Source organism: Podarcis vaucheri, assembly GCF_965113315.1.
Source record: "Podarcis vaucheri genome assembly, chromosome: 6".
Classification (NCBI taxonomy): Eukaryota; Metazoa; Chordata; class Lepidosauria; order Squamata; family Lacertidae; genus Podarcis; species Podarcis vaucheri.
In genome coordinates, this window is record NC_138764.1 from 54,871,833 (window position 1) to 54,899,110 (window position 27,278).

At 44.5% G+C, this 27,278-nt stretch overlaps 2 protein-coding genes and 1 long non-coding RNA gene across 5 annotated transcripts in view; 2 read left to right on the forward strand and 1 right to left on the reverse strand.

The window, feature by feature from the left end:
• The window catches only part of EIF2B3 (eukaryotic translation initiation factor 2B subunit gamma), a 94,386-nt gene extending 91,729 nt beyond the window's left edge, over positions 1 to 2,657 (forward strand). For all 3 annotated transcript variants that reach the window (XM_082228877.1, XM_082228878.1, XM_082228879.1), the window contains exon 12: positions 2,442 to 2,657. In XM_082228877.1, the coding sequence (XP_082085003.1) occupies positions 2,442 to 2,494 (53 nt within the window). In that variant the 3' untranslated portion in view covers positions 2,495 to 2,657. The remainder of the gene's footprint in view (positions 1 to 2,441) is intronic.
• Positions 1 to 17,322, reverse strand: part of LOC309535649 — a 37,580-nt gene extending 20,258 nt beyond the window's left edge. Inside the window, exons 1-2 of the long non-coding RNA XR_014221327.1 lie at positions 16,323 to 17,322; positions 13,190 to 13,267 (exon numbers count right to left, since the gene is read on the reverse strand). This is a non-coding gene — a long non-coding RNA (uncharacterized lncRNA). The remainder of the gene's footprint in view (positions 1 to 13,189; positions 13,268 to 16,322) is intronic.
• Positions 12,814 to 27,278, forward strand: part of PTCH2 (patched 2) — a 78,350-nt gene continuing 63,885 nt past the window's right edge. Inside the window, exons 1-5 of the mRNA XM_082228822.1 lie at positions 12,814 to 13,036; positions 13,128 to 13,285; positions 15,036 to 15,098; positions 17,830 to 17,980; positions 25,310 to 25,417. The gene's annotated coding sequence lies outside the window, so the exon portion shown is untranslated. The remainder of the gene's footprint in view (positions 13,037 to 13,127; positions 13,286 to 15,035; positions 15,099 to 17,829; positions 17,981 to 25,309; positions 25,418 to 27,278) is intronic.

Sequence of the window (27,278 nt, forward strand, 5' to 3'; positions counted from 1 at the left end):
TGAGCATAGTTGCTGCAGCTGTTCCATTACCTCCATCATGATCACAGAATATGCCTAATTTGTCAGAAGCAGGAAAGGTGCTGAATTCAGAACTTTGAGGCAGAGCTAGTGGTTTCTTGCTACAGCTGGATGGATATTCCAATCCTAGATATTTGCAGAAGCAAATTCCTCCTGTTTTGCCCCTAGTTGCCTTGTCCATTGTTCCTCTGTAAGACATTTACTTTCTTGCCCAGCTCCCAGCACTTACACCAGAAGACATCAGTCCATAATTAATCCTGGTTAAGCAAGACTTTTCACTGTGGGAATAGCTTTCTGGGGCTAACTAGTCCCAAACTAAGTGGTTATTGTCCAGGCAGAAGTCTCAGATTAATTGTTTTTAGTGAAAACATTTTGATAATAGATATTTTGGCTGTTTACCCAACAGGTGAATGCAACAATAGGGATTTACTACGTCTTTCCCCATTTATTACACCTGGGAAGACCCAAAGGCGCTCAGCCTACTGAAACACCCCATTATAGTGAGTGCATCAACTAACAAAAGTCTCCTATTTAAATAGAGCATTGCATCCTAGGAGCTGCAGTTGCCCCTGTTGATGGCTAAAGTGTACAACACCATCCACCACATTAGGCCTGTGAGGCACCACTGAATTGTCTAAATAAATCCTGAGCGGAATAGAGCAAGCATTTGTGAGAAGCTCCCACTCCTGTTACCAACACAAACAAACCAGCCCCACACCACCTGTTTCCCTTCTCCCTCACCACATGGAACTTCCGGGCCCCACCCCACCTCCTGACCTCTAGCTGCAGCTGCTCCCTGCGTCTGTGGGTATCCCCTCTATCCCACCTACCATCAGATCAAGAGAGAGAAAGGAGTTGCTTTTTGCACTAGCTCAAGCCACCCAGAGAGTGTGCTTTTTCATCTTTGCATTTCTGCAATCTCAACCCCACCCTCTCCTTTCTATTCTGTTTTTTAATATTATTGTTATTGTTATTATTATTAATTCATCTCTGGCTTTTCAGGAGTGCTCATACACAGCGGAGTCTTTCATCACTACTGTATAATAGAACAGGAACTCTGTGCCAAGGACTGTTTTCTATTTTATTTTAAGGGTTTATAAAACAGTGTATGTAATTGAGTGAGTAAACTAAACGTTTTCTGGAGCCCCTGAGGGCTGGAGCTTCGTGGTGGTCCTGGGTTTTGGCCCTAGCCCCTTCTCTCTCTTCCCACACACCCTTTCTCCTCCTCCTCCTCCTCCTCCTCCTCCTCCTCTTTTACAGCTTAGCTTTGCCATCACCAGCAGCAATCTGTCTGGAGCTAATTGAGCAAACAACAAGGAGATGCTTTCATATTCCCCCTGAAGGCAGGGCTCTCCAGGACAGATGCTGCCAGCGAATAGCTGCTGTCCGGTGGAGGAAAGCACTTTGTCATGAATGCCCACTGCCATGATGGAGTTTTGCTGGGACTGAGTCATTTCTGTCCCTGCGTTTATTCAAATTGCAGTTTGATTGCAACAGAAGTTCATCAGCCTTCTAGATCCCAAGCTTTCTGTGAGGGGCTCTCTGTCTGTGTTTCCCAAGGAGTTTGCTTGTTGCAGCACTCCTCTGTTCCCAGCAGAAATTCCTGCGTAACAAGTGACACATTTTCCAAGCCATTCAGGTTGGAGCACCCAGAACAAATGTGCCAGGCAGTGCTCCCTCACCAAGCACTAATCAGACATTTTGATGTGGCTCTGGATCTGCTTGGCACAGATGCTCTCAGTCTGAAACAATTGTGCCAAGCAGAGCCCAAATTCTGGGACCCTTTTGAAAGTACCTTCTTTAATCCCTCTCTTTTCTTTGCGGCTTGAATGCATCTGTAACCTTGCCAATGGCAAATAAAAGACAGCCTGGTAAGAAAATTTTGAGGAGGTGGAGAATTTGCAAAACCCTATCTGGGTTTTAGAACAGGGTGCAGCCAGCTGAAAAGAACTGCCTCTCGACCCGGGACTGAAAACTCCCATAGAGCCCTTTTGTTTCTGCTAATTCTGGGCCCACTTCCGTACGGGGCTGACAGAAGAGGGTTCAGCTTCTTGCCAAAGGGAGGTTGGTCTGGGTGGGGTCGTACTGTGATTTAGTTTCTACAGCATTTCCTTCCTTTAGGCCAGTGTGACTCCACGCTGATTTCCAGATATACACCTGCCAGCTACAGCTGCTGGTTGCTCTCTGCCTTTGTTGCATGTGGCAGTGATTGATACTTGTAAGCACTCTCATTCAAGGCACCTTCTAATGTTTGGTTAGGTGCCTGCCTCAGACAGGAACAGATCATTTGTTTACTGTGCCTAACTTACCAAAGAATCTGTGCCCCTCCCCCTCAAAAATAAATAAATTCATTTCTAAATTGGATAAGGCATAGGTTTTAAATAACTCATTTTTTAAAATGTGTTTCTCTTTCTCTCTTACAGCTAAGCACATTAATGAAGTTATTATGGGTACTGAACAGCTGATGGAAATCTGAATTTGACAGATTTAAAAGAGGGTTTTCTGGCTGCCTGAGCTTATGGCATGGCTAGAGCCTGCAGTCCTGTTTCATGATCTGACTCCTAGCATCGTTGACACCGGTATCCTCTCCAGCTTTTAACTTCTTATTTACTCCTTAATAAATAAATATTTACAAGAACTTCTCTCTGTTTCCTCTGTGTGACTCTCCTCCCCCCCCCCCGCCATATCCTCCCTCATTGACATGCATGCTGCCTTGCACAGGGTGATATTGGTTCCTGTAAATCCAGTGAATGCTGTGTGTTGCCAACCAAGCTAAGAGCAGGGACCACACAGATTGTACTCAGTCAAAAGAACAGCTTAGCTGATCTCACTGTGATGAAAGTGCCAACTTTCTGGGTTCCAGTACCTTAAAAAAGCAAGATAGTACAAGATGATTCAGTCTTAAGGCTAACTACGCAATGTTACAAAACAATTAAATAACAGTGGGAGGAGAAGCAGTGACTGCAAGGTGATGCATAGTGAGAAAAATATTCTCTGCTAAAAATCCACTTTGATTCTGAATTAACTAGTCTCACTCAGGCATCTGCGCCTATCATCCCTAAAATTGTCAGTACAAATCACTGCAGCCCTCAAAAGGCAAGCTGAATGTTGGGGAAAGGGGATAAAATATTTCAGAAACCATACATACATTAGCCCAGCAGTCAGTATACTGAGAATTGTTTAGGTGTCTGCTGACTCCACCTTAAAATAATATAATAAAACTGAAAGATCTACAGAAAAACAAGGTGGTCATGAGTATGGAATGCCTTCCAAAGCAGATCAGGATTCATCTCCTTCCAAGGGAAAAAAGTGGGGGAGGATAATAGTATTTAAAATCATGAATGCCTGAGTTTTGGGATTCACTGCAAAAGGCGTGATTGTTTGCTTGCAGGACATGTTCACACTTACATAATTTTAAATTCTTAAGTATATTTGAGTGACAATAATCCAGTATCTGAATTGGCTCCATATGATCTTACTCCTTATTCATGGAAATGCACAGACACACAAGCTTTTAGAGCTGTGATCACACCATGTCAACATAATACAGCAGATAGGTCAAGGTTATATCAAGGTTTATAATTAAATGCCAGAATATACATGTATCTGAGAAAGAAGGACGTCTCACAATGATAAGGCCACAAGTAGTTGCTTTGGGGACCATACATTCAGTAAAAGCTCATGAAAGAGCCCTTCCAGGTGGGTAATGTGTGTTTTTAAAATCATTTGCAAGCACTTGCTACCTGGTAGAATATATAATATGAACTAAGCTTTGCTCATAAACTCATGAGCACTTTATCCTTAAACCACTTATGTTATCAAACCACCTTGTGCAGATGTAAACCCAAATATTTTTCAAGCTTCCACATGATGAACAGTACCTGCATATGAATGGCTTAGCCCAGGCTATCTGCAATACCCTATTATTTCATATGAACCTGCCCAGGCCCTGAGATCTTCAGGGGGAGGCCATTCTCTCAGTCCCACCACCCTCACAGATGTGCTTCTGAGAATGCAGGAGAGGGCCTTCTTGGTGGCTGCTCCCTGACTTTGGAACTCTCTTCCTGGAATAAGTTAGACTGGCTCCTACCCTGTTGTCCTCTTCCTTTTTATTCCAACAGGCCTTTAGGAACTGCCTGTTTTTAAGGAAAGAGCTGCTGCTGTGATGTTTTTATTGTTGTTATTCATATTTTATATTATTGATTAATTACTTTTTAATGATTTCTGTGTTTTTAGCTTTTCTGTTTTAGCTGTATTTTGCACTTTTTTTGTAAGGCACCTTAAGTCCCAAGCCAGGGAAAAGGTGAGATATGAAGAAGAAGAAGAAGAAGAAGAAGAAGAAGAAGAAGAAGAAGAAGAGGAGGAGGAAAATATACCACAGGCTAGCCATTTAGTGAACCAACTCCTGTTGTTTATCTTAAATTTTTGGCAAGCTTTGGCTTACCTCGGGGCATATATTACCATTCCTTTACTATCTTAGAGTGTATCCTGACCACTCAGAAGGTTTTTGTTCTGTTGTTAGTATTCACCTGACGATGGAGCACGCAGTACACCATTTCCTGTGCTTTGTCACTGTTTGCCTTACCTTTGCTGATTTTGGCAGAAACTGAAAGCATGAGTGCTTTATGTCACTGTTTTACAGTTCCACATTTAGTCACCTCTTTTAGGTTCATTGCATCAAAAACTGGTAGCACTTACTACCCTAAACTTTGTTATTCATTCCTTTAATTTATTTAATTAATTTGTATACTGCCCTTCATCTGAAAAGCTCAGGGTGGTTCATAGCATAAAAATACAAAATAAAAACACATAATAAAAACAACAACAAAGCAAAGCAATAAACCCCCTGCATAAGAATACCAAGACTATGCAGTGATTATGGATTCCATGAAACCAAGGGAATATTTTTTTTAATGGATGGAGGACAGGAGAGAAATGGTAAACCCGAATCCAGTTTAAAATCTCTTAAGCCTCTTGAAGGTTAAATATTGATCTAAATGTGAATATTACTATACTAGCATAGTCATGGTAAAAGAAGCTCCAGTGGAGTGGTATGCATCTAACCCTTTAGACTAAATAGTTTTATTTAAAACAACACGCATGTCCTGTCAACCACAATTCAAAATACAATTCCAGGATCATGGTGCAAAATACAAGTTCTTGAACTTTTGTGTCAGAAAGAGGCTCTTCGCTTCTTAAAATGTTTGTTTCACAGGAATCTGACTAGCAGAACTCTTAAATTGCACATCTAAGCCTGGTTGTTTGGTCTCTGCTACCAGATATTGGCCCAGAGGAATATTAGTTCATTTTCATTAGACAAAGTGATAAACATGATCCTGATCTTTTTTTCCCCTAAGGGGAGCAGCATTTTTTTTTCCGTTTAACACAGGAGAATCAAAATTATAAGCCTACCCTGCCCATTCCTTCATAAATTAAAAATAACCACATTAAAGAACTGGCTCCAAATGGAAAGATGTGAAGCAGCAGCTGTCTAAGATGAAAGGCTGCCTGTCTCTCCACATGCAGCCCTGTGCAGCTCTTTGGTCCTCCTATATGGCCCAAGTTAACCCTGCATCTAAGTCCTTATGAACTGCTCCAGCATCTAATGTCACATTGCACTTGTGGAAAAGAATGCAGAAGGATAACTTTGTTCCACAAATACCCAGAGGAAACTTCAGCACCCCATTATCTTTTTAAAATGTAACTAGCGATAGAACTCAAGGTACCAACATATTGGACTATTCTGGGGCATCCTGTGAGGAGGTTAAAAAACAAAAGCATGCCCACATAGTCAAGGCATTTAGATTTATGTCCACATAGCACTGATATTGCCATAAATTGTGAGATCTGTCTAAAGTTCAGGTTAGTGGATTGGGCAGAAGTTTGCAGATGGCAACCTCCATTTTAAAAACTTAACATTTTACTTTAAAAAATAGAGAATCTCATCCATTGCCCCTTTGTGTTATTCTACTGTAACCCAATGTTGCTCTACTTCATACATAGCCAGATAACCCAGATCATATTATGATTCATTCTATAACTTTGGGGCTTGCTAAGTACAAAATGTGCATTGCTTGCATTTGCTGGAAATGGTTCTCATGCATTTAAGCCTGTGTATTCGCATAGAAGCAGCAGTTGGGAAAAGATCAACCTTTCCCACTCTCCTAAGTGAATTTACTGAGAAAATCACAAGGGTGTGGTAAAATCACAAAGGTGTGCTGATCTTAGGTGACACAATACTGTATGTCTGTCTTTTGTACGCAAGTATCCAGAATGCAAAATGTAAATTGAGAAGTGAGCCTGAGGAGTTGGCATCGTAGTTTTTTGCAAGGTCTTTGCTCCTATGATAACTCCCCATATCTATACCAGATGTTATCTCCTTGTCTTCATAATCCTGTTTTGCTTAGTGTCGTGAGATGGGATGGGAAGCCTCAGTGAGCAGATTAGAACTGAGGTCCTCAATTCAAGTTTTCTGCTGCTTGCAAGTGCTACTGACTGCTGGAGGAACCGGCTTTTCCTTTTTGCCTTTTATGACCTGCAGGTGTTTGGGGCAAGATAAAAGTAGATTATCAAAGCACAGATTTGCTCTTGATGTAGTCACTGTGTGTGGCAGCAGTGCAATTATGAATAATTCCAAATAATGGTTCCTCTAGAAATCACAAGATAGCTGATTTAATTTAACCCTCTAGTGATCTGGCAGTGAGATTCTGGGGTCTGCTCTGAACAAGGCTCACCTTACACATCCTTCCAGTAACAGAGGTGCTTCCTCTGGGTTCATGCTAATGTAGTTGTGTCTTATAGCAGGCACCCTTCACACTGCTAGTTCCTGCTCCCTTGCATCCTAGCAGCCGCTTGCCTCAACCTCTTCTAAGTGGAAACCATCAGCTCTTGAGTCCCTACAACTGCACAGATCTCTGCAAGGCAGTGGCTTTTCTAGTGGGCTGCTCTTGTACTGTAGTTATATCTTGTATTTATCATTTTACTTATTGTGACCTATTTCCATCACACATCTTAAGCCATGATATGCCGTAGTTCACAGTACCTCCTTCAAAAAGCCCTGGGGCTCAAGCAGCCGCCCCCCCAAAACACCTTCAGTTTCCAATATGCCTGTTGTACATTCTTGTAACACACACACACACACACACAGAGAGAGAGAGAGAGAGAGAGAGAGAGAGAGAGAGAGAGATCATTTTGAAGTTGGTGGAGCTACAAATGTGACCAACAGGTCCAATTTAAACATGAAATTATATGGCCACATTAAACTTAAAGAGCTCACACTTTGCTATCGACACACATGACTAGCACCACATTTCCTTTGGCACAAAGTGCCATGCAGGCAAATGAGTATCAAAAGAGGCAACAGCCACATCTTTACCTCATTTTCCCTTTCCCGTTCTCATCCCTGCAGATCTGCGTGAGGCCAAGTTTGAAAATGTGTCAATTACATGTGGCTGTACTCTTAAAATAGGCAGGAGGAGGGCTGCAAGACTACTAATACCACATCAGGTGTTTCCTCTTCAAGCATCATCTAGAAAAGCACTCTGCACTGTGATAAAAAATAACTTGGCCCAAATGGACACACTTTCCTGGTGTAATGGGGTTTCCAGCTATGGGGAAATCTCACGGATTGCTTGATTCCCCCAAAAGACCTGTAGACTGGCCATCAGAGCCTAAAGGTAGAGATCTCTCATCAGGGCCCAGGAGAGGGGAGATGGCCTCTAGTGCCAGTGGGTCCACACAGGATGGTGCAGGGAGCAGACCCATCTCCTTCCCTGTTTCATCCTTTTATTTTCATGGAACTGAAACTTTTTATCATCTGCGCTGTCCTTTCAGTAGTATCTAGTTTCTTGACATACATCTCAAAATGTGATTATAAGACCTGGAGACTGACTTACGGGTTCATTTCTCTTCAGGGAAGTATTTCTTTCATTAGAAATGTACCCTGTAACTGCATTTGCATTGCATTTACAAGCCAACGGAGAAGAATTGTTCTCTAAATGCTGTGAGGCTCAAGAGACTCCAACATTTTTATAATAAAATCAACCATATCTTTGTTCTGGTGTGTCATATGCAGCCTGTGTGTTCTGATAGATATGCCAGCCTATCTTGTGGCAGGCCAGTTTAACATTGTCAGACCAGTTATGAATGTGTTGGCTGAGATTGCTGTTAAGAATAGTGAAGATACAATACCTACTCTGCTTTCTGGCAGGAGGGGCAGGGGAACATGGCAGATTGTGCATTTATCACTCTGTGTCTGGAGATGCCCATTTTCCAGCCTGGAAAACTAGATGCAATTTTAAAAATCTTGTTTGAACACAGCAGCAAACTCTAGATGTAATTTTAAAGCTAGATGTAAAACAAATCTTACCAATGTGCTTTTGGCCCTGCTGGGTGTGTGGCCAAAACCAGCGGCGTTGCCAATTAATCGGTGTAATTTTGCTATGAGTGAATACAGTTTTCCTAAGCACACTAATTGCTGGGAAGATATGATTTTCTTCATCTTAATGACATGCAGGGTTGTTATAGCTGAAGGTCTAGAAATCTGCATAGCTTCTATTATATCCCAAGGCACTGAGCTTTCTAGCACGGGATCTACAAAACGTTATGCACATTACGCATATCTAAGCAAATTTGCAGCATCAATTACAAAATTCACATGCTTTGTTTCAGACCTTGAGTTACAAGGTTTAGTGCAGATATCCATATACACATGAATACATGCAGCCATACATTTATACCAACTCTAATTAAGCTGCCAACCCAGAGTGGTAGCCTTTCAAACATATCCCAGGAACTACATTTAGGAACGTAGGAAGTTGCCTAGCACTTAGTCAGGCTATGGAGCCATCTAGATCCTTATTATCCACCCTGACAAGCAGCAGCTCATAAGGTTTACCAGTGGAGTCCCTTGCAGTCCTATGTGGGAATGCTGGGGATTAAACCTGGAACCCTTTCCATCCAAAGCTGAGGCTCTACCACTGAGTTATGGCCCAGGGCCATTTAAGTCAACATGCACAACAGCCAAGTGGGATAGCTCAGTTGGTGCAGCATGAGGCTCTTACTTTCAGGGTTGTGGGTTCAAGCCCCACGTTGGGCAAAAGATCCCTGCACTGCAGAGGGTTGGACTTGATGGTCATCATGGTCCCTTCCAACTCTACAGTTTTATTAAGTCAGTGTGCACAGCAGCTTCAGACAAGGGACACTTGCAGGTATCCAGTGTCCCAGCTCTACAAATGCAGTAAACTAGGGAGCTCAGAGCCTGCTCCAGCCCAGAAGAAGGGCATATGTGCTCAGCATTTCTTGGGAGAGCTTGGACAGTAGATGTTTTTGGACTTAACTGCTTTCCCTGCTCCCTGGCCAGAAGTACAAGAAAGCAGCCTTGAGGAAATGGCTCTGGCACAATATGTGTGTGTCTATGTGAGGGTGCACACCAGTTTCTGACCCCTTGCTGTCATTTAGAAGAAGAGGAGTTTGGATTTGATATCCTGCTTTATCACTACCCGAAGGAATATCAAAGCAGCTAACATTCTCCTTTCCCTTCCTCCCCCACAACAAACACTCTGTGAGGTGAGTGGGGCTGAGAGACTTCAAAGAAGTGTGACTGGCCCAAGGTCACCCAGCAGCTGCATGTGGAGGTTCACTAGATTACAAGTCTACTGCTCTTAACCACTACACCACACTACAACACAGCTGCCAAACCAAAGTTCAAACAGAGGCTTCTTCTGCCATTGTCAGGCTCTCAAGAGAGGAAGCACCTGTATACAGTGGTGCCTCGCAAGACGAAAAGAATCCGTTCTGTGATTCTCTTCGTCTAGCGGTTTTTTCGTCTTGCGAAGCAAGCCCATTGACGGATTAGCGCTATTAGCGGCTTTTAGCGGCTTTTAGCGGCTTATCGGATCTGCTGATACGCGGCTTAGCAGCTTAGAAAAAGGGGGAGGGGGGAAACCGCAGGAACTCGCAAGACATTTTCGTCTTGCGAAGCAAGCCCATAGGAGATTCGTTTTGCGAAGCACCTCCAAAACGGAAAACTCTTTCGTCTAGCGAGTTTTCCGTCTTGCGAGGCATTCATCTTGCGGGGCACCACTGTATACTCCTCTTCCCCAGTGCTGGTAACTCCAGTTAAGGAGTGTGGCTAATCCTGAAGTAGCAGGGTTTTACTTCATCTCCCAGGTTTGGCTTGCTGTTCTCATGAGAGGTAAAAATATTTATACATCAACAGACTATGCCCACACATGTGAGTACTTGGTAGGTATACCTGAGGAGGAATGACACTCTCCACTTTTCAGAACACTGTCTCTTAACATCCCTCTGATTAATCTGCATTTGAGAATACAGGTTACCTCCACATATGAGTGGCAGTGGGTCGAGAAATAACTGTTGCAGGCACAGCAGACCAGTGGATAGGCAAAGCTCATAAACAGATAGTGTGTTAAGGCAAACTTCGGGTTTATAAGGTACCAGAATTTCTGGGTGCCACATCAACTGGGATGCTTAAGGCTGTTTCAGTGCTGACCATTAAGATAAGAAAGCAAGGAGCTTGTGAGGCCTGCACTTGAGGGCAGCGGAGGAGCCTGCCATTGGGCCTTTATCATTCAAGGAAAACTGGAGGGGTTAGGGGATTTTCTTGGCTTTTGTATTTTAGCGGAAAGTAAAAGATCTGCCCCTTGGTTCCTTGCCCCCACCCCCCTTCCGCCCCCACCTCAAGGAAAAGGACTAGCGTCTGGCCTTGTATGCATAAGCTAATCCTTTGTGCAACATCTAAATGGTTAATTGTGTTTGAGGAAGACGTACAGGCAAATGGGGGGGGGGGAGAGACCACCCAGCATGAAACAGACAAGAAAGAGCAATCTTTGCAATGTTTAACCAGGGAGAGAGCAAAGTTGTTTAAAAATATTTAATTTACAACATTCCACTCTGCTGATTATAAGCCAGGCAGCCAAGAAAACGCCACTGCGTGTGGGGAACCATCCAGGAAGTTTGCAACAAATTCCTTGGATTGTTTTTAATCTTCCTCTGTCAAGCACTTTTTAACCCAACCACTGCTACACTTAGGTTGCCAGAGGCCAGTAAAATAAGAGCCCATGCCTTCCTTCTCAAGAATTGTGTTTTTATTTTATTTTAAGGAAGCCAGAGCAGAGAGGGAGCAAACAGAACAGACTATATCTATCCTCTATCATCTATCTATCTCTATCTATCTATCTATCTATCTATCATCTATCTATCTATCTATCACATTTATATTTTGCCTTTTTAACAAAGAGCTAAAGGTAGTGTTCATGGTTCTCCCCCCATTTCATTTAATCCTCACAACAGCCCTGTGAGGCAGGTAAGGCTGAAAGGCAGTGACTTGCCCAAGTTCCCCCAGTGAGCTTTTCATAACACTTTTGGCCAAATGTCTGTATCGCTTCACTAGCTGAATGAAAAGACTCTGCATCTTCTTTGGCCCTAAAGTGCCAGTTCTGTTACCATATCATGGTAGTACCTGTCATGCTCAAGTCCGATGGTAGAGTTACTGCCTTTCCACTCATTTCCACATCGGCAAGTTTTTGGACTTCTAGAGTGGTAAACTGTGTCACTGCTGATATGTATATGTGCATGTATTAATATATGGATGGATAGCCAGTGTAGTGCAGTGTTTAGAAAAGCAATAGCCAGCATCATGATCTCTTGAGGTTTTGGACTACAACTCCCATCAGCCACAGCTAGCAGTGATGAGAATTGGAGGGCACCACATTGGCTACTCCTGGATAAGAGTGTCAGACTAGGACCAAGAAGACCCATGTTCAAATCCCTGCTTTGGAAAGGAGCTCACTGGGTGTCTTTGGGCCAATCATTATCTTTCAACCTAATCTTCCTTACAGGGTAAAGATAAAGTAGGACAAGTTTGTTTGTTTGTTTGTTTGTTTGTTTGCATATTTATATGCCACTGTATCATAAAGATATATCACAGTGGTTTATAATAATATAAAATCATAAAACCAAACAAAAAAATCATAAAGTTAAAAACAAGTTAAAAGTAAAAAAGGAATTAAAAACAAACATCAATAATACTTATGCTGCCCCGATAATCCTGGATAATGTACTCTACCCAGAGGTAGGCTCACTCAGTCAGATCCGTTCACACATTGCAATCATAATGCTCCCATATTCTGCTGAAGGCAGAAGAGAAGACCTTGTGGTCAGTGGCTTTATTCAAGGCCACAGCAGGCCCTGCCATTAGGCAAAGGAAGCTGCCTTGAGAGGCAGCTGCTGAGTGCTGGGGGCGGGGAGCAGAGGCAGCAGCCCCTTCCAACCAAGGTAATTCGCCTCTGTTGAACTGCAGAGTGATATATGTGCCTCATATCCTACTCTGCTCTTCCAAAAACTAGCCTGCTGTCTTCAATGGGACATTGTCATGTTGTTAGTGATGAAATACAAATTTAGTTGCCTGCCTGCTTGATTTCTGAATGTTGAATGATGGGTGCCATCTTGTCCTTGGCTTCATGCAGTAAGGCCGCACCCTGAAGGTCAAAGATGCCCAAGCAAGATCTGGTTGGCATAGGGTGTAGGCGGGGTGGGTGGGGAAAGATTGGCAAAACACAGTTTTGATAACAGATTTAATAGAACGATCACTCTGCCAAACAGGGAATGAAGCAAGATGTCTCATTCATTTCCTTGTCTCTACTTTTCTTCACATCCATACTGTACATTGAAAACACTCCTGTGCTACTTTAACAGTCATGGCCTACCCCCGCCCCCCCCCAAATCCTGGGAACTGTAGTTGTTAAGGGTGCTGGGAATTGTTGCTTTATAAAGGGTCTCCTAATAACACTCAGCACCAACAAACTTGCAGTACCCAGAATTCTTCAGGAAGAGGCCATGACTGCTATAAGAGTGCTTTCCATATATGGTGAAGATGTGATTTCTGTCTCTCTCATCTAAGTAGAGGATTGTGGGAGAATCACTAACTTGCTTTCAGAAGCAGACAAAAGAGAAAAACTAGGAATAATAGGCTTACATGTGATGTAAATGGAGTGTGGTGAGTAGACAAAACGGAAAGTATTTATTTTACTGCCTTTATATCCCATCTTTGCTCCAAGGAAATTTTCCATTGCATCTACCTTTACCAGGCCAAGTCTAAGGTTATGATATTGGCATACATAGGAACCTGCCTTATACAGAGGAGACTGACCTGCTGTCCAAAGGGAATGACCATTGGAACGCCCTTTGATCCATCAGTTCCACGGGGGATACACTCAGATGGGAGCCCCTGTTAAAGACAAAACAGGTAAAGTGTGTCAACTCCAAACTGAGCTTTGGCCCTTGGTACAGAGCCAGATCCCAAACCTTACATTTCTTTCTCCAGAGAATATAGTCCCAGAAGCCATCAGAGCAGCAGCAACTACTCCTTCTTAGTGAGTTGTGCCTTGCCTCTCTCAGTGCTGGGGTCCCCTCCAATGATATCTGCCATAGGCACCAGAAGTTCAGTCTTGTCCTAGTGAGTTTGGTCAGCTTGTGGGGTCTATGGCAGCCCAATAACCTCTTTCCCAATAAGCTCTTTCCCAGAGCTCTGAGGCTTTGGGGAGTAAAAGGTCCAGCAGTCCTCTGGCTGGTCACTCCTTAGGACATCCTCATTTTACTTTTAACCCAGTGTGGTGTAGTGGTTAAGAGCGGTAGTCTCGTAATCTGGGCAACCGGGTTCGCATCTCCGCTCCTCCACATGCAGCTGCTGGGTGACCTTGGGCCAGTCACACTTCTTTGAAGTCTCTCAGCCCCACTCACCTCACACAGTGTTTGTTGTGGGCGAGGAAGGGAAAGGAGAATGTTAGCTGCTTTGAGACTCCTTAAAGGGAGTGAAAGGCGGGATATCAAATCCAAACTCTTCTTCTTCTTCTTCTTCTTCTTCTTCTTCTTCTTCTTCTTCTTCTTCTTCAACCTGTGTCTTTCCTGATGAAGGCTCAACTATATTTTTACTTCTTCACAAATTGTTTCTGGCATTAGACATCTGTGTATGTTGCAGTTGGGATTTGTGATCTGTATTTTAACCTATTTTGCATTTTATGGAATGGTTTTATTGTGCCCCACTTAGACACATCATTTTGATGTAAATAAATATATGTTGGTTTTATTCCATACCCGTTCATTCCTTCACTGTAGGTCAGAAACTCTTTGCTTCCCTCCCAGACCCACTGTAGAGATAACTTATCCCAGTTCCTGCTGTTCCACAAAACTGAGAAGAACCTAGATATGCAGTGCAGTTCACAAGGCTAGCTTCCAGTTGTGAGTCAGGGTATCTCAGGGAATGATACCTACCAATTCCTAAAGTGCTTCCTGAATGTGTGCTAAATCACTGGGCATAATGATGGAAGAGGAGTGAATACAAAACGGGGTATAAACAGCTTGAACCACTGTACCACCACACAGAATAAAATTCAGACATGGTTGTGATGTGGGTTTACAGGGTAAACAGACAACATACATTAATGACAGGTCTCCAATCTATTGCTTCTCCAAGTAGGTCCAAAACCCTGGCAGTCTGCTGCCAGTCAGTGGGCCCTTTCATATGCTAGTGAATGCTGCTAAATCGCTGCCCTCCTGAAGCTGGGAGCAACAAACCACAAGCCTTCGTTTCCCATGGCATATGAACCAGCACTCATGGTTTGTTCAAAACATGATTTGAAAGCAATGAACAAACCTTGGTTAACCATTGTGGTATGTTTGGAGCAGGGGGCAAACCCACAAGTGCTGCTTCAGATGTCATAGTAAGCCAAGTCTTGTTTGTTCCTCCCAGTTTGAGGAAGCGTGGAGTAAAATGGGATTGATTCAGCAGCATGGACTAGCACTCTGCTTGTTCACAGTAAGCCATGGTTTGTGGCTTTCTGCAACATGCAGACAGGACCACTGACTGGTAGCAGTTCTCCATGTTTGTGGCTGACCATGAGGCATGAGCACAGCCAGTGTAATGGAGACAATGAGTCAGGTGGACAAATGGGTATGTCATATGGCACCTTCCTATTCATCTTTCAGTGTTCTTGTAGAGGCCTGTTCTGCTGTTTGCCTTGTCGAAGGGTCATCTCAAGCTAATTGCTGTCACAGGCAAGGTACGTGGAGAGACCATTCATGTGACATAGTAAGGACTTTGTTAGGTTATTCTGTAAGCCCCATGAGTTGTTTAATGACCGACACTAAGCAAGAGATTTGTTCTTCTTTGTTTGACTCTCTGAGCCAGGCCTTTAGGTCCCTCTTAGTCTTAGACATAGAGAGCAGCCTTAGGAGCATGATAGACTGGGCAGAGATAGCAACGTGGCTTTCAAGAATACTCTGCTTGTGTCTGACTTCTGTTCTGCCTGAGCTAACTTTATAAAGACTTTTTGGCTGCTGATGTGAGAGGGTTTGGTTTGTCAACTCTAAACATTCTGATCAGAGCTGTTGTCATGGTAGGAGTCTGGATACCTCAGGCAAATTTGGGGCTTCATTCCTGAATTTCCTTTTTCTTTCCTTCTTCACCCTTCTCCCTTCCCCTCAAAGTCTCTAGGCAATTTACACATGCAGATAGAAGGGCAGGCAAAATTCTACGCAATTCCTCACTAATTAGTAATACCATTATTTATTTATTATATATTTGTTTATATTTGTCAGATGCCTCATAAATAAGTTCTCCGGACATAATGCAAATAAATGAAAAGCATAATAGCACCATAAAAATTCAGACTGTAACTTAAACATCTAGCCAAAAGAACAACAAAATAAAATACAATACAACTCCACAGGAGCTAAAAAACAACCGGCAAATATAGAAGTACACAAAGACCACTAAGACTATCACAGGGACTAAAAAGAAAACCAAACACATGATATTAAATGGCTTGAGAGAACAGAAAAGTCTTAAGCCTGATGCCAAAAAGAGAACATGGATGCCAGAGAAGGCAAACTTCCGCAGGGAACTCTTTCTGCCACTGAAAAGACCCTCTCTCTCCCTCTCATGACCACCCTCACAACTTTGGGTTGAGGGGGCACCTGGAAAAGGGCACCCATAGATGAGCTCACCATATAGACAGAAAGAGGCGTCCCTTCAAGTCCCAAGGCCCCGGATTGTGTAGGCCTTTTAGGCCAAAACCAGCACTTTGAATTAGGAGACAGTGAGGATGAGAAAAGTGTGATATATTATGTTCATAAAGTCTGGTCCCAATTAACACTCTCACAGCCATATTTGGCATCTGCTGAAGCTTCCCGACTGACTCCAGAGACACACAGCCCCACCCACAAACACATTCTAATAATCCAAATGAGAAGCTACCAACGCACGAAAGCTTTCACACACACACCTATATTTGCGTCAATCCTCTTCCCTCAGACTTTTGCCTGTGGGTAGGATCCCAATGATAAGTGGCATAATTCAGGACGCTCCATCTTGACTAGTTCTTTTCCTTGCTTCCCCTGAATGTTTTCAGGCCTGAGACTTCTCAGTGTCTGGATTCTAGTTGGTCCTCCACAGGTTTGAAGCAATCCCTGGCCTTGCCATCCTAGCCAACAGGCAAATAACTTGGATTCCCAGCTGAACCACTGCCCTTTCCTCAGGCATTTTGCTGGTGAGCTGCTCATTCACAGAGATTGCCAGCAGCTCTGTGTGTGTGTGTGTGTGTGTGCGTTGTGGATCCTGGCTGCAAGTTGTGTAGCTGAGCTCAGTTTGTGTAGTGGTAACCTTGCCTGACACTGTCGATTGCTTGCTTGGCAGCCTTTAAAAGTGTTTTGCTTCTGTTAATTAACTCCTGGTGGGAGCCAGAGACTTCCTTGTTTCTAGCAGTGGCCTATTAAGAGCAGGGAGCACTGGGACACTGGCGAACCGCAGTGGGTTTGGCCTGCTCTCTTCTTCATGGCTGAGAAGGCCTGAGGTGAGTGCTGGGCAGCTTGTGATGATGCAGCCAACTTCAGTAGTTACTAGGTAGAAGGTGGCTTGGAATAAAGGGGTGTCTGTCCAGGTGCCAAGGTTACAACCACCTTGCCAGCCAACTCAAACCTTCACGCTTCCCATGACGCAAGAGCCTGAGCCAATTTAGTTCCCCCCTGTTCAGCATGGAACCACAGAGGTTTGTTTCTTCACTGTGAACGCATCAGAAAGAGCATGGCTAGTGGAGGCCCAACTCTGCCATCACTCCCCTGATGTCTCCTCTGCTCGGCAGCCACAGCACCTATTGTACACATGTACACACTGCTGCCCCCAGTGAGACTCCTATATGGGGGCTTTTCATACAACCACAGGAAGCTGTTTTGTATTGAGTCAGATCATAGGTCCATCTGTCTAAACCTTGTCTATGCTGCCTGGCTCTCCAGTGTTGTAAATAAAAATATGCCCACCAGAATTTCAGACAGTGTTTACCATAACTTCCAGGCTTACCTTACAAACTTCTCCTTTCTTTTGCTTTAGGTCAATACTCTCCTCCCAGCATCTCTCCAAACTGAAAGGAGATAAATCACCATCTTGTAATTTCTTCTACAATGTTCTAGGATGGGAAGGGGGGGGGAGGTAGCCTCTCCCGTTTTCATTTTCACTCTTACTCTACCTCCTTCCTGATATTCCAAGGGGTGGGGTTCTAATTGCCATAGTCAAATAGCTGTCTTTGATTCCTGCATCACACTTTTCTAGCACAGGAACTTTCTTCTTCCTTTTGCTATCATCATGTGTTTATTTGTATGACACTGTTCCACAAAACTGTACCCAAAGTGGCTCACAACATAGCAAATGAACACAAGTATAAGAATTCAAAAAAACACATAATCAGCCTTTGATCTTTTGGCAACCTACTTAACTTTTGATTCATTGCTGTCTTGCAGCCAGACATGATGCAGAGATACATGGCCAGTTTCCAGTAATGCCCAGCAGGAAACTTCCCAATTTGTGACCTCTAACCTTCAACTGTTCCTGCGATTCCACCATGCTGCCATGCTCCATCCAAGTTTCTGAATGAAAATTCCAAATAGCATGGTAAGGCAAATTTTCATATCAGTTTCTTGTATAATATTCCTTCATGAGCATATTTTATGTTCATAGGTGGTCCCAGCTCATTTATTACCTAGGGCTGAATGAGGTTCAGAATATATCTAATGGTGGCCAGCAGCTTCCCCTAGTGGGAGTGCCAATGGGCTCTCACATGCATGGGCCCAGACATCATTCAGCCCCCAAGATACATCTTTATAGCACTCAACCAATGTCTCCAGCTGTCTTACTGATTTTTTTCCGGCAGAGAAAAAGACCCTTGCCAAGCTGACCAGAAGCAGGGTAATTCTGGAGGGCCAGGGGCCAAATGGCTCCTCCCCCTTGCTTGCATGCCACAAAAGCAGCCCCTCACCCCACAGATCTCTCTCCACAAAAGGTGGCCAGTGGAGCTTGGATGGAGACAGAGCCATGAGAAGAAGAAGAAGAAGAAGAAGAAGAAGAAGAAGAAGAAGAAGAAGAAGGCTGGATGGATTTGTAGCTTTTGCTTGAGAAGGAGGGAATTCCTGCTCCTTCCTTACTGCCATCACTGGAGCCAATTGCCTTGTCACCACTTCCAGAGACAGCCGTAGATCCATTCCAGCCTTTTTATTCTGCTTGCATCTCTGTCTGTCTGCTTCCCTTGACCCCCAGTTTTTTAAAAACATTAGGGTGTGTGTGAGCACACTCCCTTTGCATGTCTATCCCTAATCCACGGACAAATCCTGACCAGGTTGAAGTCAGGCTGCCTAGTCATCAATGAAGATGGGTCTGCTATTGCTCTGTACTGCCGTGTATCCAGGCCATCAGAATAATCCCTTTTCCACCTCTGCCCAGGACTCTGATGTCACAGCCACTTAGTCTGATCTGCAAACATCGTGGGCTGACACCTTGTTAAACACTCACAGGGGGTCGTGCTTCCAGGCCTTTTCCTGACCTGCTTTCTTTTTGCCCGCTGCAAAGTTTCAGTTGGCAGGCACTTCCCTTGCACTATTAGGTGTCATTCGAGGAACAAGGCACCCAGATCACTTACAAATTAATTTGGAGTTAAAACTACAGAAAATTAGGAACATGTTGCTTTGCAGACTTGGCTAGCTCTCAAGATAAATACATGGAAAACTCCTTCATTTGTAACTTTGCTCTGTGAAAAGGGGGGGGGGGAGTCACAAGCATTCCTGCTTCCTGTCTCTTAACTGTTGTCAAGGCCTTCAACAGCTGTTTAATGGTCTGAGGCCTTACTTCCCAAGGAAAACTGAAGCAAACAAACAAAGGATTGGAATTATTTTCCTTAGGGCCAAATTAAGCTAAATAAAACTGATGAAGCACACAATCTGAAACCCTTGTCAACCATTAGTTTTGCAGGAGAGTCGCCTTGAGGAGCTGGCCCTTTCCCCCTGCCAAAAAAAAAGTCCTGCTAGCAAGTTCTGTTTCCACAGTCATCACTTTGTCTTCGTTGCTTTCTCACTTCTGGATTGTCAGCTGAGGAGCCACTCTTAAAAAGACCAAATTCTACCCAGCAGGCCTCTGGTTTTAAACCTCCAATCTAAAAGCCAATTTAATTGGTAATCATCATGCCAGCCAATACAGGGTTAGAGTAGTGCTCAGTCAGCATAGACTGACGTGCCCTGGTGTGCACAGTCATAGGTTGTAATGGTATCATAATACCACAGCAGGGCAATTCAGCCTTTCTATGCTTGGCACAATTGTTATTGCCAGATGCAGAGTTGTGGCATTGTGCATGTAGCTGGTACAACAGAGCACAAAACCTGAAAATGGTTCTGCCACCACGGAGCTAGCTACATAGCCACAAACCTGTACAATTAATTATTGCTGGTGAGATGTTGCTATGAGTACAGTAGGCCTTCCCACTTGCCTCAATTTGTCTGTCCCTATAATCCATACCTAGGTTACTATGCATATCTACCCAAATATTGGAGGGTTGGGTGTCACTGGTCTACAAAAATATATCAAAGGACGCATTGCATTGGTGGGCTCAATTATGAGCACAATTTTAATGTTGGCACCCTCATAATGTTTTGCCATGCTGTACCCAGTAAATGGGACGCAGATGGTGCTGTGGGTTAAACCACAGAGCCTAGGACTTGCCGATCAGAAGGTCGGTGGTTCGAATCCATGCGACAGGGTAAGCTCCCGTTGCTCGGTCCCAGCTCCTGCCAACCTAGCCGTTCGAAAGCACGTCAAAGTGCAAGTAGATAAATAGGTACCGCTCCGGCGGGAAGGTAAACGGCGTTTCCGTGCGCTGCTCTGGTTTGCCAGAAGCAGCTTAGTCATGTTGGCCACATGACCCGGAAGCTGTACGCCGGCTCCCTTGGCCAATAATGCGAGATGAGTGCCGCAACCACAGAGTCAGCCACGACTGGACCTAAAGGTCAGGGGTCCCTTTACCTTTACCTAGTAAATATCTACTAGGTTCAATACATCTTTTTGTTAGAATCATAGAATTATAGAGCTGGAAGGCCCCACAAGGATCATCTAGTCCAACTCCTTGCAATGCAGAAATCTTTTGCCCAACATGGAGCTTGATATTATTGCTATTATTATTACATTTATATCCCACCTTTCCTGCCAGGAGTTTAATAGTTCTTCCCCTTCTCATTTTATCCTCACAACACCCCTATGACGTAGGTTAGGCTGAGAGAGGCAGTGAATGACCCAAAGTCACTTTGTGAGCTTCATGGCTGAGTGAGGATTTGAACTCTGGTCTTCCAAACCCTAGCCTGACACTGTAACCACTATACCACACTGGTTATCTATGTTTCTGTATGTATCATACAACACTTTCCATTTTACTCTTCTTGCCACTAAATATATTATCACAACCAGTGCTGTCTAGAACAATTCCTCTGTATGCATCTATCCACACCCTGAGGTCAATGGGAGAGGCCCTTCTATGCCCTGTGAGAATGGGAATGCATAATCGGGCCTTCTCAATCATCAGCACCCACTCTAGTCACTGCCCCAGAATATTTGCCTCTCTCTACTTCTTCGAGTGTGTTCAGATGGCAAGTTTAAATAGTTTTGTTTCATGGTACTGCCAACGTTTTTAATATTGACCATGTTTTATCTTGTTCTTAAATCTATTTAAGCTTCTCTGAGGACCCTGTGTTGTTGCAAGTGTGCAATATAAATATTTAATAAATAAGTAAAATAAACTCAGAATTCCATGCTAGGATCTAAGCAGGCAAAATAAGCTACACTAGGATGGCTCTGGAAAGGCCATGTTTTATGTCTTGCTATTACATGGCAAATTTCCTGCTTAAAAGGGCTCTATTGGTCTCTGCAGTCTGACAGTCTTACTGACCGTGGAGCATATGACACAGTCAATGGTCCCCAATGGTGGCTGGTGTCCACGTGGACTGGCAGGGCAGATGGCAGGGAGATTGACAGTAGGTGGCGCCATAGCCAACAACAGGCAGAGCCAACTCATTCTAGTTTTGTCCCCATCCCCTCTTCCCTGCTGAGTTTTACAAAGGCAACACTAAGATTAAGGAAGAGGAAGCTGATCATCCAAGGCTGCTCTCTGGGCTGGTTGAAGGTAAGAAGGCAGGCAGGTGGGAGCTGACTGATAGCTCACTGAGGTTGGTGGGGAAGAGCCCCCATTTGCCTTAATGGACTAGCCACTGCTGAATTGGCCTCTGATTCTAAGAGAGAAATCTAGAGACCTTGCATTCCCCCTGCCGTGTGTGTGTGTGTGTGTGTGTGTGTGTGTGTGTGTGTGTGTGCGCCAGTCAATAGATGTCTGGAGGGCAATGTGTGTGCATGCCTGAAGGGTACATGCATCCATGCTTGAGGCATGTATGTGTGTGCAAAGCAGGTTGGACCGACTGCTGTGTGCTGGGACTGTGAGTGGGCGAGTTCCCTGCTCCTGCTGTCCTCTCCCTCCCCATCTCCTCCCCCTCCTCAGTTCAATGCCCTACTGCAAAGAACTGCGCCTCTATTGTTTCTCTCATGCAGATTTTGGGGTGTGAGGAGAGGAGGAGTGAGAAGGGAAGAGCAGGGACAAGATAAAAGCTTTGCTCTCGCCTCACCAGGCAGAGGCAGAGCCCACCCAAGTTTCAAGGCGTTCGCTCAGACGTCTGACCTCTGTGCCTGCAGAAGGTGCTTTCTTACATTTTCAACGGTGCTTCTGAATTGCAATTTCCTCCCTCACAAACAGGACTTGGTATGAAAGGGACTACAGGGATGCATCCCATTCCCTCCTCCATGATGCTATTTCTCTGTTGAGAAAGCCATGAAGAAGAAGAAAGAACTAGAAAGACCAAGCCTCTAATCATGTATTGAGCAGTGCTGCTGCCGCCTTGTGTGCCCCATTACCTGTTTATAATCTCCCCTACAAACCCTTTCTGCGCTACAGATTCTTCTTTGGGGCTTCCAAGCTGAATGTTGCATTAATGTAATCATTCTGACAGCCGGGTAGATTTCTGCATCTTGTAAGAGTTGTTACTTTATGAGTCCCAGAGAATGCAAGATGCCCCAAAATGGATGAGGTGCTTCTGTGTCCTTCCCAGTTTCATGCCACGGACCCTGCTTACAGCATATCCTTACCATGCAGGTTGGGTCAATAAAAGCACTAATCTCACTGGTCCTGACAGATCCTGGGCTCCTTCCAGAAGCTATGCAACCACAAGTCCTGCTTAACCCATCTGGCATCACCTTTCCCACCATTTCATTGCCAGATTCAGAACGTTGGACATCTAGACTTAGTGCAGTGAAAGGAGATTTATTTATAAATATGCACGGAAAGAGAGAGCATAAGTTAGTCTTGGGCCAGCTTTTTTTTCTTTTTTGCCTCTCACCTTTATACAGTCAGAGCTTAAGAGGATCAGGCTGGCACTCACAGAGCCACTCTTGGTCAGAGTAAAACCTTACTTAAAGGCTGGAAATTATTTAGAAAAGGGTTATTCAGACCAACAAAGCTATCTGTGCTAAAGGGTGACTGAACCTCGTTCCTCTAAGACATACCAAATCCAGATGGAGTTCATCAACGCCAGCCTTCCCAACCCCTGCTATTTCAGCTATGAATGCCCTCCCCCATATCCAGTTTATGCTGGTGCCACTAAGTAAAGGGCATTAAAGATTAACTGGCCCAAACCCCCAGTTTGGAAAACTCCAACAAAGTCCATCTTGTCCAGTTTTATTTTGCTACTCTCTGCCTAGTACTCAAATTTATCAAGTTGATCTGTTTTTTGAAATGTTTGAGATCCCTCCAAATATCACTCTGTCTTCAGATTTTATAAACATGCTCACAGTGTGCTCATCCAAATCACAATGAAAACATTTAACACACAGCCCCCCCCATTGTTTCTGTGGGACATTATTTGGCATCCTTTTCCAAAAGGGTGTGGCACTTTGTACGCCAGAGAGACCATTAACTCTCTATAGTAGTGCCAGTTTCATTAGATGTTCTTTGCCTGTTCTTGCATAAAATGAGCAAGCATCCTTCATGTGCTTCCTAATATTTAAAACACTGAAGAAGAAACCATGTCCTGCTGAGTACAGAAAGCAGCCCTTTTAGGGACTCAGAGGTGATATTCCTAAACTGTAGCTGCCTGCAATACACGTGGTCAATTTCCCCACCACAGTCTTGGGACAAAATAGTTTTGCAGGTGTATGTCATATTTTATCCTGAGAAGCCTCAAGAAGCATGACTAGCACAACTCCATTCTGAAACATTGGAAGCAGTGCAGAATCAAGGGACATTATTGCTCCATCATCTCTGGACGACACCCCTAATTTTGGATTGCTATGCTCTTTGTAGCAGTTGATAGAACAGACACTGACATTTTGATTTGGGAGATGTGCTTGCAGTGATTTGTCTAGACCTGCTCACATGTGAATGCAGGATAAATAATACAGATTGGGAATTTGGGAGTGATCTGGAGGATACAGGATGGGTCCCATTCCATGGGAGGTGTGTGAGGCGGGAAAGAAAGAAAGAAAGAGGGAGAAAGAGGGGGTTCTCTCTGAAACTCCCCTCCCCAAACAAGGAAGTTTCTCTCCTATCACTATCAGTGCAGTGAAACTGACTGAGGAGTGTCTCTACTCTGCCTCTCTGCATCTTCAACCAGGCTGCCCCCCCCTGCACAAATCCACCACAGGAAAAGAAAAGCCCCCAAAGAAGACAAAAGAGCCTGTTTTGGCCATGCCACCTGCTATCCCCTACCCTACAATACCGCCTTAAAAACTGGACAAACAAAAGGCCTTAAAATCTTAAAGGGGCCCATTCATTAGGGTGACAAAAGGGGAAAGAAATACATTATCATAATTAATCCTGCGGCTGGCGGTGGGTGGCGAGGCCCTCTGTCTCCCAAGGTGGCAGTGGCGGTCATGTCACCAACTCCTGCACTAATGTACACTGGGCAGGCAAAGCAGGATGTGAAATAAACCCCCAATGGATGAGTGCAGGTTTGTCTTCTCTTTGCCTGCCCCCACCTCTGCTTCCCCCCACTGATGTATATTGATTCCTTCCCAAGTGCCTGCCCCCCCCCTTTCCCTTGCTACCCATCAAGTCATCCCTGTTTTGCAGGGCTGGAACAGCCTGCATTTGTCCGTGCCTTGTTCCTCACGTGCACAGACACACAAGCATTGTGACCCTCCCTTGCAATCACAGCTGAAGAAATGCCTCTTACCTTCTCTGGCTCCTTAGACAGGGCAGGGATGTCTTCCTGGGAAGCTGTCAAAAATCTGCCTGTAGCCCAAACTCTATATATTGGTTATTTCAGGAAAATGCAGAAAACGCTCTAGCAGTCCTCTGCTGAACCATCCATCCATCTCCACCTACTCAGCTTCCAGGGCTAGAACTATAATAATGCATCTCTAGACCATCTACATTAATAGAAGTTCTCTCAGCAGCATGCAGACACAGAAGAACAAAGTCCCACTTAATGCATGATATGGGTGATACAAGCCCCCACTGAAACTGAGTTCTTTTTTGGGGTTATGTTCATGTAAGCTATTATTTATTGCTCACCTTGAATTTGTTCTTTTTTCACATTTCCTTAGTTCAGCAGTATTTCGTTAACTTGCAATTGGCTACTGTTGCTTCTGCTGAATTTTAAACCTGCACCTCATATATGGCTTAATATTAGTGGGGGCAAGTTGCATTTCTACCTTCCCTGCATAAATCCTAAAGGTACAAAAGCTCTGCCCTCTATGGCAGGTTCCTCTAGGGCCTATGATGGGGAGGGGGGGGGAATCTTCCTACTGTAGCATTAACACCTGCTAGGTTTTGCCAGGCCTGAGCACTGAGTGGGCTCCTTTAGGATTCTAAAGGAAGAATGTAAGAAGTACTTTAATCCACTGCACCTTTTCTCTTCACAGTGTTGCAGTGATAACAGGAAGCTGCTCTTATGCATATAGCGGAGTGTCCCCTTCTTTGCAACTCTTAAAGATACAGGAGCCCTCTCAGGGTCTGGATTTCACATACCGGTAAGTATGAAGCTGGGCAAGCCATTCCCAAAAACCCAACCAAATACTAAGGTGGGTGGGTGGGGAGAGAAACCAGGCCTTTGTGATCTGTGAACCACCTATAGGCTGAGCTTGTCAGGGCACCACTTCCCTTGGTGACAATTCTGCCTCATTCAAAATGTTGTCCAGACGCCCTCAAACTATGCATTGCCCTGGGAGCTCTCCAGCATTTTCCAGATCTGAACTTTTGTCACATATTACTCAAGTACAGTGGTACCTCGGGTTACATACGCTTCAGGTTACAGACTCCGCTAACCCAGATATAGTGCTTCAGGTTAAGAACCTTGCTTCAGGATGAGAACAGAAATCGTGCTCCGGCAGCGTGGCGGCAGCAGGAGGCCCCATTAGCTAAAGAGGTGCTTCAGGTTAAGAACAGTTTCTGGTTAAGTACAGACCTCCGGAACGAATTAAGTACTTAACCCGAGGTACCACTGTAGTTATCTAACACATTGTTTCCCAACCGGGGACTATACCCCCCCCCCTGAATATTCCAAGGGAGCTACAGGTTAAAATCTTGTAAATGAGGGGCCCACAACACAAGGCTTGGGGACCACTGAGGGAAGTGAGAAGTGAAGGGGGGGAATTCTGATTGGATGGCTATCTGCTTGGCCAATCACAAGCGGGTAAGGGGGTAGCCCACCAGGGCGTAGCACTCCTTTTTGCCACCTGGGAGCAGTCCTGGTTTGTTTCCAGTGGGAGAGGATGATCACTGAGGCTCCCTTTTTGACCAGCAGAGCCCGCGATCCAGAACCCCCAGGTCAGGTAAGTGCACTGGTAGGGTGGCAGTGGGTAGGGCTGGGTGAGCTGCTTGTTGCTGCAGCCAGTGCTGGGCCCAGGAGCAGCCTGGGCCTGACTCTGCAATGTGTAGGGTGCAATCCACCCCAGCACCTAGCCAAGCAGGGTCATCTGGTGCTGCTGACTTGCATCTAGTAAACAACTAAGAGTCTACTCAAAAGAAAGCCACACTGTGTTCAGTGGGCCTTACTCACAGGTAAGGGTGTGTGAGACTATAGTGTCTAATCTGGGCAGCCAGGGCTCCTCCGCATGACAAGATCTTTTTGCACCAGGTCAGTGAAGACCACTTGCTTTTCTTAAAAAATCCCATATATACAGAACTTCCTACATACCTTTTGGACTGTATCTGTAGGTTTCCCCCTCTGTGTCAAATAAGTGGGGTCAAATAAGTGTTGTTTATTTTTTATAATACATGAAAGATGGATCTGCCTCGGTAGGTTCTGGACTCTCCTTCCTTGGAGGTTTCTAAGCAGAGGTTGGCTGGCCATCTGTCATGGATGCTTTAGCTGAGTTTCCTACATTGCAGGGGGTTGGGCTAGAAACATGACCCTTGGGGTCCCTTCCAGCTCTATTAGTCTCTGTTTTTCTGCTTCAACAATATTTCATTATATTCTTATCATTTTATGTAATTGTATTTTGTATAAATTATAAAAATTATAAACAAAACATTTAAATAGATACCTTTCGACCAGTAGGAGGGGGGCATGGATAGCCAGGGTTTTTGTTGGGGGGGGCAGAACTTCAGATTTGTATTGACTTTTACATATTTGTGGGGCACAGCTGCCCTCTGCCCCCCCCCTTGGCTACGCCCATGGGGGACCACAATTATAAAAAGGTTGGGAAACACTGGTCTAATGGTAGAATGCAAAGATTGTGCAATCTAGGGTGCAATAGTGATGGGACAGCGTACCTTTCTCCTGTAGATGTTGGAAGGAAGGAAGGAAGGAAGGAAGGAAGGAAGGAAGGAAGGAAGGAAGGAAGGAAGGGTCTGATAGTTGATGAGCTTTGTTTTTTCAAGCCTGTAGCC